This window comes from Gobio gobio (genome assembly GCF_949357685.1).
Source record: "Gobio gobio genome assembly, chromosome: 20".
Lineage (NCBI taxonomy): Eukaryota > Metazoa > Chordata > Actinopteri > Cypriniformes > Gobionidae > Gobio > Gobio gobio.
This window is the reverse complement of record NC_137113.1, coordinates 17696519-17711939: the sequence shown is the minus strand read 5'-3', so window position 1 is coordinate 17711939 and position 15421 is coordinate 17696519. Positions and strand designations below refer to the sequence as shown.

General features: G+C 36.0%; 2 protein-coding genes across 4 annotated transcripts; both read right to left on the bottom strand.

Annotated features, from left to right (window-relative positions):
• Nucleotides 1-2550: 2550 nt before the first annotated feature.
• Nucleotides 2551-7404, bottom strand: LOC307116971 (pleckstrin homology domain-containing family S member 1-like). Its single transcript, XM_079801590.1, has 14 exons — nucleotides 7319-7404; nucleotides 7050-7081; nucleotides 6852-6952; nucleotides 6637-6755; nucleotides 6409-6561; nucleotides 6007-6085; nucleotides 5534-5710; nucleotides 5356-5444; nucleotides 5174-5230; nucleotides 4739-4813; nucleotides 4526-4621; nucleotides 3920-4012; nucleotides 3667-3799; nucleotides 2551-3587 (listed from the first exon to the last, which is right to left on the bottom strand). Exons 2-14 carry the CDS (start codon nucleotides 7072-7074, stop codon nucleotides 3519-3521), a joined length of 1266 nt encoding a protein of 421 aa, XP_079657716.1. The 5' UTR covers nucleotides 7075-7081; nucleotides 7319-7404; the 3' UTR covers nucleotides 2551-3518.
• A 2815-nt stretch (nucleotides 7405-10219) lies between these two features.
• Nucleotides 10220-14376, bottom strand: plekhs1.4 (pleckstrin homology domain containing S1, tandem duplicate 4). Of its 3 annotated transcripts, none has more exons than XR_013815390.1 (10): nucleotides 14339-14375; nucleotides 13774-13820; nucleotides 13602-13696; nucleotides 13392-13507; nucleotides 13079-13213; nucleotides 12206-12281; nucleotides 12038-12091; nucleotides 11492-11593; nucleotides 11189-11405; nucleotides 10220-10830 (listed from the first exon to the last, which is right to left on the bottom strand). XR_013815390.1 is itself a non-coding variant. In XM_079801588.1 (9 exons), the coding sequence occupies exons 2-9, from the start codon at nucleotides 13778-13780 to the stop codon at nucleotides 11400-11402; spliced, it is 591 nt and encodes a 196-aa protein (XP_079657714.1). In that variant the 5' UTR covers nucleotides 13781-13820; nucleotides 14339-14376; the 3' UTR covers nucleotides 10221-11399. The 3 variants fall into 3 exon arrangements, 1 of the variants encoding a protein (XP_079657714.1); XR_013815391.1 differs by having other exon boundaries at nucleotides 10225-10906; nucleotides 11052-11405; XM_079801588.1 differs by having other exon boundaries at nucleotides 10221-11405; nucleotides 14339-14376.
• Between the last annotated feature and the right edge of the window lie 1045 nt (nucleotides 14377-15421).

The window sequence follows — 15421 nt, the reverse complement described above, 5'->3', positions numbered from 1 at the left end:
TCAATACAAAATCCTTATGCAAGTTCCCATATTAGAAAAAACACATGCGTTTAATGGGACGTCCCTCCCCATAGTAAGTCAATGGGGAAATTTGTTTCTACGAAATCTATGAAATCCTTTCTCAGAGTTATGACTCGTCAAAGTTCGCCGCAATGTTAAGTCTATGGGATTTTTCGCCCCTCAGACGAACATCGTACATGATCGCTTAGAAGAGATATAGCACACCATTCCCGAATAAGCTGCACGATTTGACGCCTCATTCATGGGTCTATGACAAACGGAGCGGGAGGAGTAGCGCGGCAAACTTTTGTCCAGAAGAATAATAATAAGTATGGAGAAGAACAATAGTGATACCTTGCTTTCAGCAAGCACCACTAACTATAGAGAAGGTGACGTAACGATGTTCACCCCGTGTTGCATATCGGGAAGGCGCCGCCATATTGGGAGGATACACTATCCGTTGCCATGGTTATTTCGATAGTGAGACAGAGAGAGCAGCTTAAGATTTGTTTGAATTTTACAGTTCTAATGCTTGTTACTATAAACCAGGTAACTGGCGATGTCAGGGTGTGTGAGAGGTGGTAGCGTCATTGTGTAGCTGGCAGGTCGTACGGGTCGATGTTGTTGATGTCAAGCAGTTTCTCTAAATAACGCTGTTCGGCGGTATGTAGTCTCTCCCGATATAGCACCTTTCTTTTTACTTCATCCTTCTCCATTTCTCCCCAAAAAACTGCGCTGTATCTCAAAAATAAAAACAAATCTCAAACTGCTCCTTCGTTCTCACTGTTTCTATATGACTGCGTCCGAAAACCTAGGCAGCTGACTTGTTGCCTCGCTGCCTTATCCGACAATGACTTGTGAGGCAGCGTTTGTGCATGAAGGCACCTCACGAAACTAATTTCGGACAAACTTCTTAGGCAGTGTAACCGTTTAATGATCTACAGCAAAATAGAGAGAGCTTTGGTGAGAACTAAACAAATATTGAATTACTACATTAGTAATTTCTTGCTAGAAATGACATCAGAAGTGGAAGAAGTTGGTCAAAAACGTACATTTACACACAAACTGACCAGCAAACGCAATTCTCGGACGCCATCTTTTTTTTCCAGCTCAACTGTCACAGAATTATGGAATATCAAAGGTAGCGAAGGATAGATTTATGCTGCCTTCAAAAATCGATCAGATGAAGGTATCTCAGGAGACCGGAAGAGAAGCTAACATTAGATTCGGACTTGCCTTGATGCCTTCCTACCTTAAAATGTATCCTCCGAAGGCAGCATTTTCCAGGTTTCGGACGCAGCCTTCGTCTTCCTCCACACCACACAGACACCATTGTTATTTTCCGCCTACATGCATTTCACCTTTTGTTGGTGTCCTCTGTTGCGTGACCATGATAGTAATGCAGATCTGGATGTCTTTTGTCCCTGGGCCTGATGAGAATTCACAATTTCTGGTAAAATCTCCCTCTGCCAGTCACAAGCAACAACATCTTAACATGAGTGTACATTTGGTTGTCAAAACCACCAGATAATACTTAAATATGCTTAGTTGGGATATATTTTAATAGTACCAAACCATTATCTTTACAGTCTTACAAAATATTCATAATACTGATTATAATTGTATAGATACTATTTTATAGATTTATAGATACTATAAAATTAGAAAAGCATTAAATGGCTCCAGAAATCACACCTACAGTATAAGTATGATGCACAATGCTAATTGTGAGAGAAGATCTGATTATGTAGATAAAAATAAGTCGTCACCTTCAGCGCTTCAAAATGCAGGTGTGCTTTTAACAGAATGTGGAATAACTGGTTTACTCAGAGCCAGCGGGTATTCATGATGGAAGTTTACAAGGGAGCTACAGGTCTTTGTTCTTGGCAGTGATGGGGTTTCGGTTATACGCTTTGGTCAAAAAAAAAAAAAAAGTCTTCCTCAGAGTATCAAACAACAACATCTGATGTTCATCTGTTCATCATGAGTTTGTAATAAGAATTTGGTTGTGGAAACCATCAGTCATGCATGAATAGTTGAGATGTATCAGTACTTAATGTGGTACATCACACTAATGTACCGATATGTTACACTATAAATGAAAGATTATCATTTTCAACAGGATCCACTTTACATTATTTTATAATATCAGATTATTTACTCATGAGCCATGTTTGATTTTTAGGGACAAACAATATATGGAACCCATATTGGTTGTTCTATAGGCCAGTCTTGAATATTTAATTATTTCTGCTTTTTAGATTTAAATCATGTAGTATGAATGTAAAGAGATTCTTGTGAAGAGCGCTTTCCATAAACGAGTGCTTCAGATGCTAGTTGCTGTGTGCGTTCATGCATAAAAATAAATTCAGTTGATAATTTCTTGAAAAGTGCAGCAATCTGTATTTTACTTTGAAATGCACAATAAACTCTTTACGGTCTTTACACTCTTGTTTAATATCAAACTAATCATTCAAATCCACATTTGATTATGTAACTCCCTGAGCTATATTCATTAAATCGATAGTTTTAAGTGAAACACACAATGTTAAGAGTTATGTGTTAAGATTTATTAAAGTTTAATAACACTTCACAGTGTAACAATGTGCAAATGCATGCTTTTGTACAGATATATATTAAGTAGTCTACATCTTCAGTAATCCATCTAAAATGACTGAAACATTTAAATCAATATAGAATGATTTGGAGCAATATATCATTAATAACATGCATTTCAAAATGAAATACACAATGACAGTAAAGTTGTATATACACAGTATATAAAGTATCTCATACTGTTAGAATTATAAAAAGTACAGAGCCACTAAAGGGACATGGTGAAGAAGAAAAAAATTAGATGGGAGGAAAAATTATTGTCAGTGCTTTGCGTTAATGTTTTGCGTTCCCAGATAACACAAAAGTTTTTTGAGCAAACACAGTTTCTCAGAGGAATGCAAAAGTTTTTGTGGGGGAACTCTCAGGTTTTTGGGGGAACGCAAACATTTTGGGGGAGTCAAAAGCATTGACGACTCATTCTCCCATCTCAGATTTTTTTCCCACCCCCATGTCCCTTTAGGGGGAAAAAGTGCAGCTTAAAAGAGGTTGAAATACATGAACAGTTTAGAACTGTGCATTTTAAACAAACTTTCAGTTCATACTTGTTATAAAGTAATACTTGATTCTTGTTCTTCACATAAACATACATGAACAATACCAACTACCACTCATGCAGTTTCATGTACATATTTATACAGTCTTAATGTAAAATTTCTTTCATGTCAGTGAAATATTTTGCATATTTACACGATTAATGTACATGCAAGAGGACAAGGTACTTTAGCTAACATAATTTCCACTTCTGTTGCTTATTAACACCTTGTTTTCCACCTGTATGATTAGACTCTCATGGATGAGCTTTACTGTCCCACAGACCTGTAGTACTCAATATTTAGTATTCTAAACCTGTAGTACTCTCTATTAACTCAATGGTAATGAGATCATTTACATGTTTCATGTCCTCATTGTGATGTGCAGGGTTCAGAGTGGAGAGGCTGGGATCCTGGAATCCGCCGAATAGTGAGTTTTACCTGCAGATAATTTCAGTAACATTATTTATAGCTCTCTGAATGTAGTGATGGAAAAAATTGGATGGAATCATCATCTTACCTCGTCCTTGCTTAGTCGTCTTATGTATGTGTGTATCTCTTCTACTGTGTCTATCAGCAGGCCATTGAAGGCCAGGATCTGATCCCCCTTATGGAACAGACGTGAGTCCTGAATATGCCGACACTCAGACACACTGGAGAAGAAAAGGATGAGAGACAAAGAACAATGAGAAACATAGTCCAATGTAAGTTGTTCATTTGTACTCATGTTAATGTTTCTCTATTATGATATAACTGTATAATGAGAGTGGTACCATGGTTTGCCTTCTTCCTGTGTCAAGATAAGACTGTTTTCCAGACTGTTTTGACTAATGCAGATCTCCTTCTCAAAATGTGTGTGCGTTTCACTACAGAATAGAAATATGCATTGACTATTTTCAAACAGATGCAACATTTTTCATAACCTTAGTGCTAAATATAGCTGAAACACAAATGGCACAGGAAATTGAGAAATTGAATCCTTGGTCCCACTTTATATTAAGTGTCTTAATACACTACGGTATACTAACATTTAAATGAATCATTTGATACAATGCACTTTTTGTGCACATATATGTTTTACATTGTAATTTATGTAATTAGACTTTTGACCCTTCTCTTACACCTTAACCCACCCTTAACCTACCCATACCACCAAACCTGTCCCTAACCTTACTCGTATCCCACCTCAATAGCAGTAAAAGTGTTTTGCAACACAGCAAGTACACTGTACATAACAATTATAATATTTTTGGTGTAAGTACATAGTAGTTAAAGACACTTAATATAAAGTGGGACTGTGTTCTTGTATGCACAATACTCTAATTGTATTTCTAGTGTTGAACAAAGGGGGAGGGATGAATTGAAATGATAAAAATCACCTCTTGTTTAAAGGTGCCTTGTCCAGCTTAGCAGAGGCAGGGTTCCCATTGAAGCTACAGCGACGAGACTGAGAATGTCTCCTTTCTGTACTCAATCTAAGGAAAAAAGTAAGAAAGTGAAACAAAAACGACATCATTCAGATTTATTCAGCAGAAAAACACAGCTCCAAGCTGCCATTATGTCAGTAAAACTGCATTAAAGTCAAAATGTACCGTTTATATTCATCGTAATTATCCTGATTGACTGCACCATTGCACACAGAGGACTCGTGGCCATTAATGGAAGTACTGAAAAAGGCAAAATAATAATATGTTTAACTTTATGTACCTCAGAACGATGCTCGCTTAATCATTCTAGTCAGAGATGATTGCATCTCTCAGGTATCAAGATGCTAAAACCTTGCTATACACAGTAAGTGTTTGCTATAATCTTAGCATTCATCTATGACTAGACCTGTTCAGCAGTTGTTTTGTAGTCTTTAAATAAACAAGAATCACACCTATGTGTAGCATCTAAGGCTCAGTGGAATGAACTTCGTGAAATGCATTACAATGTGTCAGATGGCAACACGCACTTAGTTTACTGTATCTTGCTCAACTAACACAATTGCGCAATGTCATGAGGTGAATTGAAGACTTCAAAATTACTTTGTCTGTACGCATGCAGTGTTAACCTCCTGTTGGACATCTTCTAGCGCCATTTGCCTAATCAGGAAAGACCACAGAAAAGCAATTCAATTAAATGTTTCTCCAAAAATTGCATTTTATCAACAGAGTACATTACACTTTTCACTAGGCCAGTTAAGGGACAAGTCTTCTCGAACACCTACACTGATGCCATGCGCATGTATTCACTGCTGTCCTCTTGAGATTCTCCCTGTTTCCCATCCTTCTCGTCTTTATATTCTTTAACTGAAATCTGTCAAATAGAAGTTAGAGTTTTTGTCATATGAAAGTTTAAAAGCATTTATGTTAAAGGAACATGGAACATATGTAAATGTGTAAAACCTTGAGCTCTACTGGTATTGAAGTTTCGCTGTACTTGCGAGGATAGTCATATTCGTTGTTGGGGGTTGATGGAGGAGATGACATTAATGCAGGTGTTGACCATCTTTCCTCAGACTGATCTTCAGCCTTTGGTTCCGAAGACTTTTCAGGTGCAGATATTGATCTAAATCTGTTGTCCTGTGGGAAAAGGTCAAGTATGTGAGCATGCACAACCTCTCTTTTTGATTTTTTTGTTTCTTAGGATGTATCAAAACTGATCAAAACACTTATGCATAAATGCTCGAAAATAAATAAATCATGCCAACATGAGTTTAATCAAAACAACAAAAAGATTAATGCATGAAGTTATAATAATAATAATAATAATAATAATAATAATAATAATAATAATAATAATAATATGACTGGTAGTTTATATATACATACATGTGTGTAAAGATAGAGCGAGAAGAGAGAAATATTTTAATGTTTACCTCAAGGCTGTCTTGTGTATGTGGCAGTTTATTTGGTTTATGGGTCTTCAAGGCATTGTGCCAGCCATTCACAACATCACTGAAAACACCAGAAAACATTTACCACTACTGTTTTGGAAAAAGTCATCAGTTTGTTTTAGATGAAAACTTCAATTTTAAACGACGCAAATTGTAGAATTATATTTACAGTAGATAACTTACTTCAGAAGTTTTTTGTGCAAATTTAGAATGCAATGTTCTATATGCAAACAGTCATGCCAGTAATGCTTTGTTGACTTATTTTGTAAGAATTTTAAATATGTATATCTTCAGAACCAAATTTTTTGGCCTGTATCATGCTGATTGTCATGGAACTATGGCATGACAGCAATGAGAGATATGGTCAAAATGATGGTTGCAAACCTGTTTTCTCCAATGAGAAAATAATCTCTGTTGTGTTTTTGTGTGTCGTCTTCCACCCTCAAGAACAGCACAGAGGCTGGAGGACAGTTGAAGTGTTTCTGAATCCAGTCCCACATCGGATGTTTCTCTAGGTCAGTAAACATCAAGCTGACCCTTTAAAACAGAAAGACTTTCTCATTATAGTGTGAAAATACTGTTTATTTTTGAGTGTGACTGTATTTTCCTTACTTAGAAAGGTCTATCTTTCCCACAGGTTTGTCTCTCTTTTCCCTGTTGGTATAATATGTCAGGTGGTAGGCGTCTTCGCCCGTCTTGGAGAGCACAAAGAAACGCCGTTTCCATGATTTCTGTGCCAGATATAACAGGTAAAACTGCTAAGTTTAGCAAACAGGAACTGTCTTTGACAGACTGCATATATAACAGAAATGCAATATGAGACATACAGAGCTTTTTAATAAGGCAGATTGAGCAGGGGACTTGTGAAGGTATCCAGTGTACACATCCTCCACCATTGCTGGTTCTTTGTAAAACTTTGCAGTTGCTGCTGAAAAAACATAATTAAACGGATTCAAATTAAACATAGATACAATTGAATTTAATTGATTACATTTCTTTCTTGATAATCCCATTTTTAGACTTACTTTTATTTCTATTGGACTTGCTCATGTTGTTTCTAAAATAGATGTGAAATAAATTTACTGTAAGCACTGACATCCAATACAATCACATGTAAACAACATTTATGATTTTGTAAAACAAAACTAATATTCAGTGAAGACTAATTAAAATGCAAAGGAAATTAACCAAAATGTCATGTTATGAATAGTATCAGCGTTATTTCTTTGCAAGCATTGCAGACTCTGCAGAGTCATTATATCAGTAGCCATATTCTATAATATTATTGTCTTACCTTTTGTCTCTGTAAAAATAGTGTCCTCTGAAAAGTTATTTAGCTCTCACAACCTGGTGTTATGATGGCAGATTAGAAGGAAGCTCAAGGCTTTTTGTTTCTTCCAGAGAGTTATGCCGGTAACAGGAGGAGTTTCTTGTTGTACGTAAGCTTTGGTTTAAGGTCCCTCCCTTTGGATTTTTTAGTTTGTGGAAATTACCAGACAAACTAGGTATTCATAATGGTTTTGTTGTATTGTGGGAAACTTTAAACTACAAAAATAAATGTCGCTTCCGAAGTACATCCAGCTGTGACTGGAAATGAGTACAAATAATGTACGGTACACTGAAACCTGGCACTTTTCCATTTATCAGATTATAATTTATGTGGCTAGAAGCTCCTGGTTCCCTTTAGGAATGCATGAGGTCAATTAATAAGTTGCCATGCCCAAAACCATTCCTTCTTTCTCTGCATGCTGCTGGGGTTTTTAGGGGGAATTCTTGATCAGTGGATTTCAGTAAATAATGATAATTGTCTTTCCTCCACCATTTTCCCTGGTGTAACATACTTTTGGATGGTGAGGGGGTTGGGGGTGATTGATGATGGCATTTGATTACATTTTTAGGGTTAAATAAATGTGGGACTCTATGTAAAAACAATATATAACAAAGAAACTGAATGAACATTAACAAATTATCTAATATGCATTAGGCCTATGTGCAATAATGCTAGTTAATAATTTTAATGAAAGCTAAAACAAAATAAAGAAAAATCTAGATTTTTTCAATATTAGGACTAGGAGAATTTAAAGATTGAACTGAATTGTGTCATTGATTAGTGTACATAAGGGGTGTGTATGTGTAGGTGAGAATGTTTTTCATTGTAGCTTGTTCCTGGCATAAAAATGCATGCAATTTCTTTTGCCAGCCTGGTCTCATTGTTAATACAGATCAATGATGCTGAAACGTACAATATGGACGTACAGAGTTGCGAAACTCCCATAGATGTCCATAGGAATTGAGGAATGTGGAAGTAACGCCTGTCTTTTTTATGAAGTGTGTTATAGTTAATGTTTATCGTAAGATACTAAATAGTAAGACTCTAATTGCAGTTAGATAACATGAGCCACACTTCATTGGTTTACTTGTTTTTTTAAGCAATATTTAAAACTTTTTTTCTTGGGTTAAATTCAGTATTTGCTTGCATTCATTAATATTCACTTATTGTGTATACTGTGAATATCATACAATAACATTAGGATGTAATTCCTCTTTTAAATGTAACATTAAAAAAGTCTAAACTTCTAGAGCTATATAGCTTATGTACATTTATTAAAGAGCCACACAGGCATAACTCCTACCTCTAAATCCATATAACCATTCCTTTAAAAGTATTATACAGTTAATAAAGAAAAAAACGGTAACACAATAAGGTCTCATTTGTTAACATTAGTTAATGTATTAACTAACAACAGCGAGCAATACATTTGTTACATCATTTATTCATCATTGTCAATATTAGTTCATATAAATCCAGCTATTCATTGTTTGTTCATGTTAGTTCACAGTGCATTAACTAACGTTAACAAATGCAACATTTGATTTTAACAGTGTATTAGTTCATGTTGAAATTAACATATTGTTTATTGTTAGTTAATGGTAACTAATGAAACCTTATTGTAAAGTGTTACCAAAAAAAACCCCAATTTATTTATTGCAAAAATGTCAACAGCAGTACCAAAAGTAGTCCAAATGATGTTGTGTTTCAGTCCTCTCGGCCGGTATATAATAGTTTTGTGTTGGGTACAGAGCAGAATTTAAGTTATTAATCACTAAAAATCCAAATTTACAATGTGTAAACTGTCCAAATTGTTTATTACAGTTATGAATTGCTAAAAATCCCAATCTGCTCTGTGAAAGGCACGCACTTCTCACTCAAACACACATCACCCGAAACACTGCATGTCAAGAGAGCCATTGGCCCTGCACCAGCCATTATAAGTTCACAAGACTGTGTGCCATTTGAGACAGGGCCATGAGCATTTGATATCGCTACCGTAAAACGTGTTGTAAATTTGACATTTACAGTCATTGCTGACAATGGAGATGAAGATGGATCGGTGAAATAAAGTCTTGAATTTGGGTCTGTTCCTCACAATCGTATGATGGATTCTAAAGATTTGGATTACAGCGCACAAATAAAATTGATTGCTTTTGTGAATTTAAGTTTAGTTTTTGGTGTATTTTTTGATTCTATTGTCAGTCACAGCATAGCTAGGACTATAAAGAGAAAATGTAAGTTTTATCATCTGGAAATTTCATCAAGTAAATGTGGTATGGTAGAACCACACTTTACGTAAAAATACATACAAATATGAGATCACGTTGCAATGGAAGCTTGTTTCTGCCACAGAATAAAAAATAAAAAAGGTAATTGTGACTTTTTATCTCACAATTCTGACATTTTCTCTTGCAATTCTTAATTTTTTTCTCACGTGACAAACTTGCAATTGCGAGTTATAAAATCGAAATCGCAATTGTGAGTTATAAAGTCAGAATTGCATGATATGAAATTGCAATTGCGTGTTAAAAATTTAGAATTGTGAGATACAAAGTTTGCCTTTATAAATCGCAAGTTTATATCTTACAATTAGGACTTTATAACTCACAATTGCGAGTTTATATCTTGCAATTCTGAGAAAAAAGTCAGAATTGCGAGATGTAAAATCACAAATGTGAGAGAATTATCTTTTAAAATGTTTTATTCCATGTCAGAAACAAGCTTCCATAAGTTGCAGCCACATATACAGATACATTGATTTTGAGGAAAAATTTGAACACACACAGTAAGCAAAGGTTTTATCAATACACTGAATTTGTAGAGTGATATAAAAATGGTAATTTCAGGATATGAAAGAAAATTAAATGAAACAAAATTAATCTTTTACTAAAAGGCAAAATGTTGACATTGACAAACACAATATAGTTTTTATCAAATGTTAAAATGGATAATACATTTACATTGTATTTTCTTTACATTTTACATCAAGGTGAATATAAGAACACACATTTGTTTTGAAACGTAATATTTAAATATAGGCTATGTTTAATAGCCTTCATATTTATACAGTATAGCCTATACATGGTCTTTTAAAAAAATAAGCTGCCTTGTTCTAAAATTATTGACTTTTGGTGAACTTGTGCAGTTCATCTCATTATCAATTTCAATTGAGGTTCTCAATGCAAAGCTATTGTATAAACATTATTCTTTCAAAGTGAAAGTCAGTGAAACAAAATATGATTTAGCATTAAGAATCCTGTTCAACCTTTCATCTATATGGAAATGAATTCAACATATTACTTGAACTTTAAAAAATAAAACAACAACTTAAATTGAACATGACTTTTGGGACTTAAGCTTATTCACAGTATCCCCCAGAGTTAGATAAGTCCATACATACTCTGTGTGTGCCATAACTCTGTCTGACGCACCCACCGCTAGCCTAGCTTAGCACAAAGACTGGAGGTAAACGGCTCCAGCTAGCCTACTGCTCAATATGTGACAAAATAAAGGCAACATTGCAGCAGGCACAATGATATTACGCAGCGCCTGAAAATAGGCTAACTTCCGTCAACATAACCAACGTGACAACCTGCTTGCACAGAGAGCGTGCTGGGGACTATTTTCAGGCGCTGCGTAATATCATTGCGCCGCTGCACCCATGGTACGGCACAAAGTTCCTTGATTACTATGCAGGAATGAGAGTATAGTTCCTAGCCATATCGGTCTAGAAAATCGCAACTTTTCGTTATCCGTCGGCCTTAGTACACAATGTAGCAGTAGGCTAGATGGAGCCAGTTACCTCCGGTCTTTGTGCTAAGCTAGGCTAGCGGTGGGTGCGTCAGACAGAGTTATGGCACGCACAGAGTATGTATGGACTTACCTAACTCTGGGGGATACGGTGAATAAGCTAAAGTCACAAAAAAGTTGGCATGTTCCTTTAAGACAATTAGAAATCCGTTAACAACAGGCAAAGAAGTACTTTTCTGTACTCATTCTGACAATTCATCTGTGTGGTTATCTTTGCGGTTTGTTTCTGTCCTCAATTCTGTCTCGAGCAAAAAAGAGTGAAACTATTAGTATATTTGTGAGTATAAGTTTGTATTTCCTCTTGTGTTGTTTGCATGCATCTACCTGATTCCTTTTGAATTTTGTAGGAGAAGCATAGATGGGCTCGTGGGTCATGGGTGATGGCAGCTCGTGTGTAACACGTTTTGTATGACCCCACTCAACTTCCTGTAATTAACAGAATATAGGTGATAATGAAATTATTGCCTTATCTTATTAGATTATTGAACAGCAACAAATTAAGTCCATTAGTAATCAGAATAAGTTGAGTGAACTCTCAAAGCAAAGGGAGTATACCATTACAACGAGCAATGTTTCTAAAAATAGCAAACCTGATTCCCCCTCCCCCCCGGCTTTTTTAATATAATCAGTATGGTTGCAAAAATGAGAGCCGATTATGGTGACCTTTTATGCTAATTTTGATTCACATTTATTGAGACTAAATTGTGTCACTCTCCTCAGGTGTTAAAACAGTTATTCTCACAAATAGTTGGGAAACTTTGCATTAAAGTATTAAAGACTTATTATTATCATTTAAGGATCATACAACCTGAAATACCAGTTTAACCAGACCTATTTTTAGCAGACAGCCCCTTCCATGTGTCAACATACCTCATTGTTTTCTGATTGTGGAAGTTCTTTGATTTGTCTCGTCAACCCAAATGTCTGTGCAACAGATGTTTAATTCAGATTATTCAGCTAAAAGAAAATCTTTTGCACACCATGCACAATTATGTATGAAATGCGTACATTTTCAAGTCAGAAAAGTAAAAACATTACCTTGGGATCCAAAAGTCTGTGTGGACGATTATTTAAGATGTCATATAAAGCAGTGAACCATTTTTCCATCTCCCAGCTGCACAAATATGTTATATTGCATCTTTCAGAGACTATTTAAAAATAGTCTAATCATATTATGGGCCCTATTTTAACGATCTGAGCGCATGGCCTGAAGCGCAGGTGCACTTTTGCTAATTTGACGACGGAAAAAACGGGTGGCGCACCAGGCGCATGGCTCAGAAGGGTTGTACCTAATCTCTTAATGAGTCATGGGTGTGTTTTGGGCGTAACGTGCAATAAACCAATCAGAGTGTTATCTCCCATTCCCTTTAAAAGCCAGGTGTGCTTGCACCAAGGCGCATTCGCTATTTATGAGTGAATTTGCAAGTGGAAAGACTGAACGCTTCTCCGGAGAGGAATCCTTTTATTTTTAATATTTAACAATGTTTGTGTGCTTCTGCGCATCCCAGTGTGTGTAATAAGCAGAGTGCACGTGCGTTGTGCACCGGGCTATATGCACATATTACTAATGCGCCCTTCAAATAACACACAAAATACTCAATTTCAGTTGCCTAAAAATAGCAATGCGCCAACAATGTGCCTGAACACACAACGTTTTCAGACCAGCAAGCCCATGGGCGAACAGATGGCCGTGATGGCTTGGGCATAATATGATAACTGCATCGGGCTGAAACTAGCAAAAGACACTTGCGCAGGGTGTATGATGGGGGCCTATGAGTTTTTAAAACAATAGAAATGACAAAAGTACATTTCTGCATCTCTAGACTATATGTATATTTCCACTCAATTTACGACAGAAAGAACAATAATAAATCACTGCCATTGAACAAAGCAAACACATTCAGGACAAACCTGTTTTCTCCAATAAGGAAGTAGTCTCTATCTGGTACTCTAATAAACATAACGGATGAAGAAGAACATCTGAAATTGTTATGAATCCAGCTCCACATATTATGCATCTCGGGGCTCAAGAACATGAATGTGACCCTAAAGGACAGACAGAAAAACAGATGTTCTCTTCTGTAGCCACACTGTACAATAGTTATTGTGCAAAGGGATTTTGTCAAGACAAACTTTGATGTTAAATAGATAAGAGGAAGGTTTTTGGGCGTTTAATGATCTGATGAGGTGGATCACTGCAGGAGAGTACAATTATTGAACATACTTAGACAAGTCAACATCTCCCAGTGGTTTGCTCAACTCTTCATTTTTGTAGTACTTAAGCTGGCGCATGTTGTTACTGTACTTTAGAAGAACAAAAAACCTCCGTTTCCATGATTTCTGGAGAAAAAAAAATACAGCATGAGAGAAATTAGCAAAGTGAGAGACGCACTTTTAATGTCCTGAAAAACCTGTTCTGCTCTTACAGACAAACCTGGGACTTGAACTGATTCTCTGGGGGAGATTTGTAAAGATATCCAGAACACATTTGCTCCTCTGCACCATGTATGTAAAATGCATAGTTTTTATCTGCTGGGACAAAGAATTAAAACTAAGCCACATGTTACTTACAATAATGTAGATCACAGACCTTTAAAATAACATACCTGCCATTTTACAGTTTGGGCGAGTAATGGAATGCTGTGCGTGTAATCTGGGAACAGAACAAGCTAGCATATTCAATGATGAATGATTTCAGGTGCCAAATGTTTGAAATTCAAATTTGTTTTTAAAACAACACTGTCAGGACTGGGCCACATGGTCTGAGACTACAATAGGAGGTGTGACAGTATCGATCGATGGATTTAAAGATATTAGCAATCCTCAAAAACATAGTAGTCTGTTAGTGACAGTGTAAATGGAGCCAAGCAATAGATATCATAAGCAGCACAAACAAGGAAACAAATACACACATGTAGACACACAAAGACAGAAAACTATTCCTCAAGTAAATATAGTTTTGTTTCAAAAATTTTATTCAGGTGTTATATTAATAAATACTAAACGGTGACTTATGATTTAACTTGCCACCATTGATGCTGCCATACATTATGTAATCAGACAGCACAATTTCTAAGCTTTACCTATTATGCAGCAATCAAAATTACGCAAGTAATGCCGTTTTAATACAAAACTAATATTATTATATGACTGAAATAATCGTTTCTGTACCTGAGATTGATGCTCCCTGTCTGTGAGTACACAAAATGTGGTTAAAATGTATGAGGAAGTCACCAAAGGTGAGAATCCTTAGAAGTGATGTCACAAGGAAGGCGGTGATTTAAACATATTTTGTTATGTACTTGAACAAATAGAAAGTAAAAGAAGTACAAGAAACACTAATTCCACTATTGCCAAGTTTTTGTACTCACTATTCAATTGGCGAGACACTATTATCTCTGAAATATATATTTTTTGCGCACATTGCATGTTATTTCCTGATATTGAAGGTGAAGTCACTTCTCCCACCACTTATAGTGATGCGAATAGGTTTCCTGAACACCTCCCATCTGACATTGGTCATGAAAACAGATAGCCCCACCCCAAACTCACATCATTGGTGGAGCCAAAGTTAATGTGTGGAGATAGTCACGATTTTCAAACAAACAGAGCAGAGGGTCTCATTCACTAGCATGGATTTTTTCGTATTTGTACGAAATAATCTTCGCCTAATTCCCAACGTGCGTATACGCACATGAATTTGTTGTTAATCTCTGTTCTTTAACACTATTACACTGCATTGGAGAAAATTAGTAAGTGCCAATCAAAGGGAGTATTTTTTTACATTATTTTACTGTAAAAAATGTAAAACAATCACCAAGAAAATGAGACATCCTCAATTGATTTCATATAAAACTAATAAATACAGGGTTTTTTTGTGTGTAGGCTACTCTCAATTTTTCCTTTTTTGTTTTACATTTTATCTCGGTTTACATTTACATAGACGTAGTGCAGATGGAAGAGAACACTTGTACTGCCGTTTTGTGCTTTTCACACATCTATGGGCAGAAGTGTCAGTTTCAGCATATTTGTATGATTTACGCAAGGGTGAAATCCAGACAAAAGTTCATCTACATTCCAGAAGTCAGCTTCGAAAACCTTGGTGGTAACCTGACACCTTACCTTACACTTAGTGTAAAAACCCCTGCCCTAATTTCCAAATGTCCTGTATCAACCAAAGAGTCATCGCTGACTTACGTCAGTTCCCGCACACGCCTGCTCATCCAATGGCATGAGCGTGAACAATCATTGTTT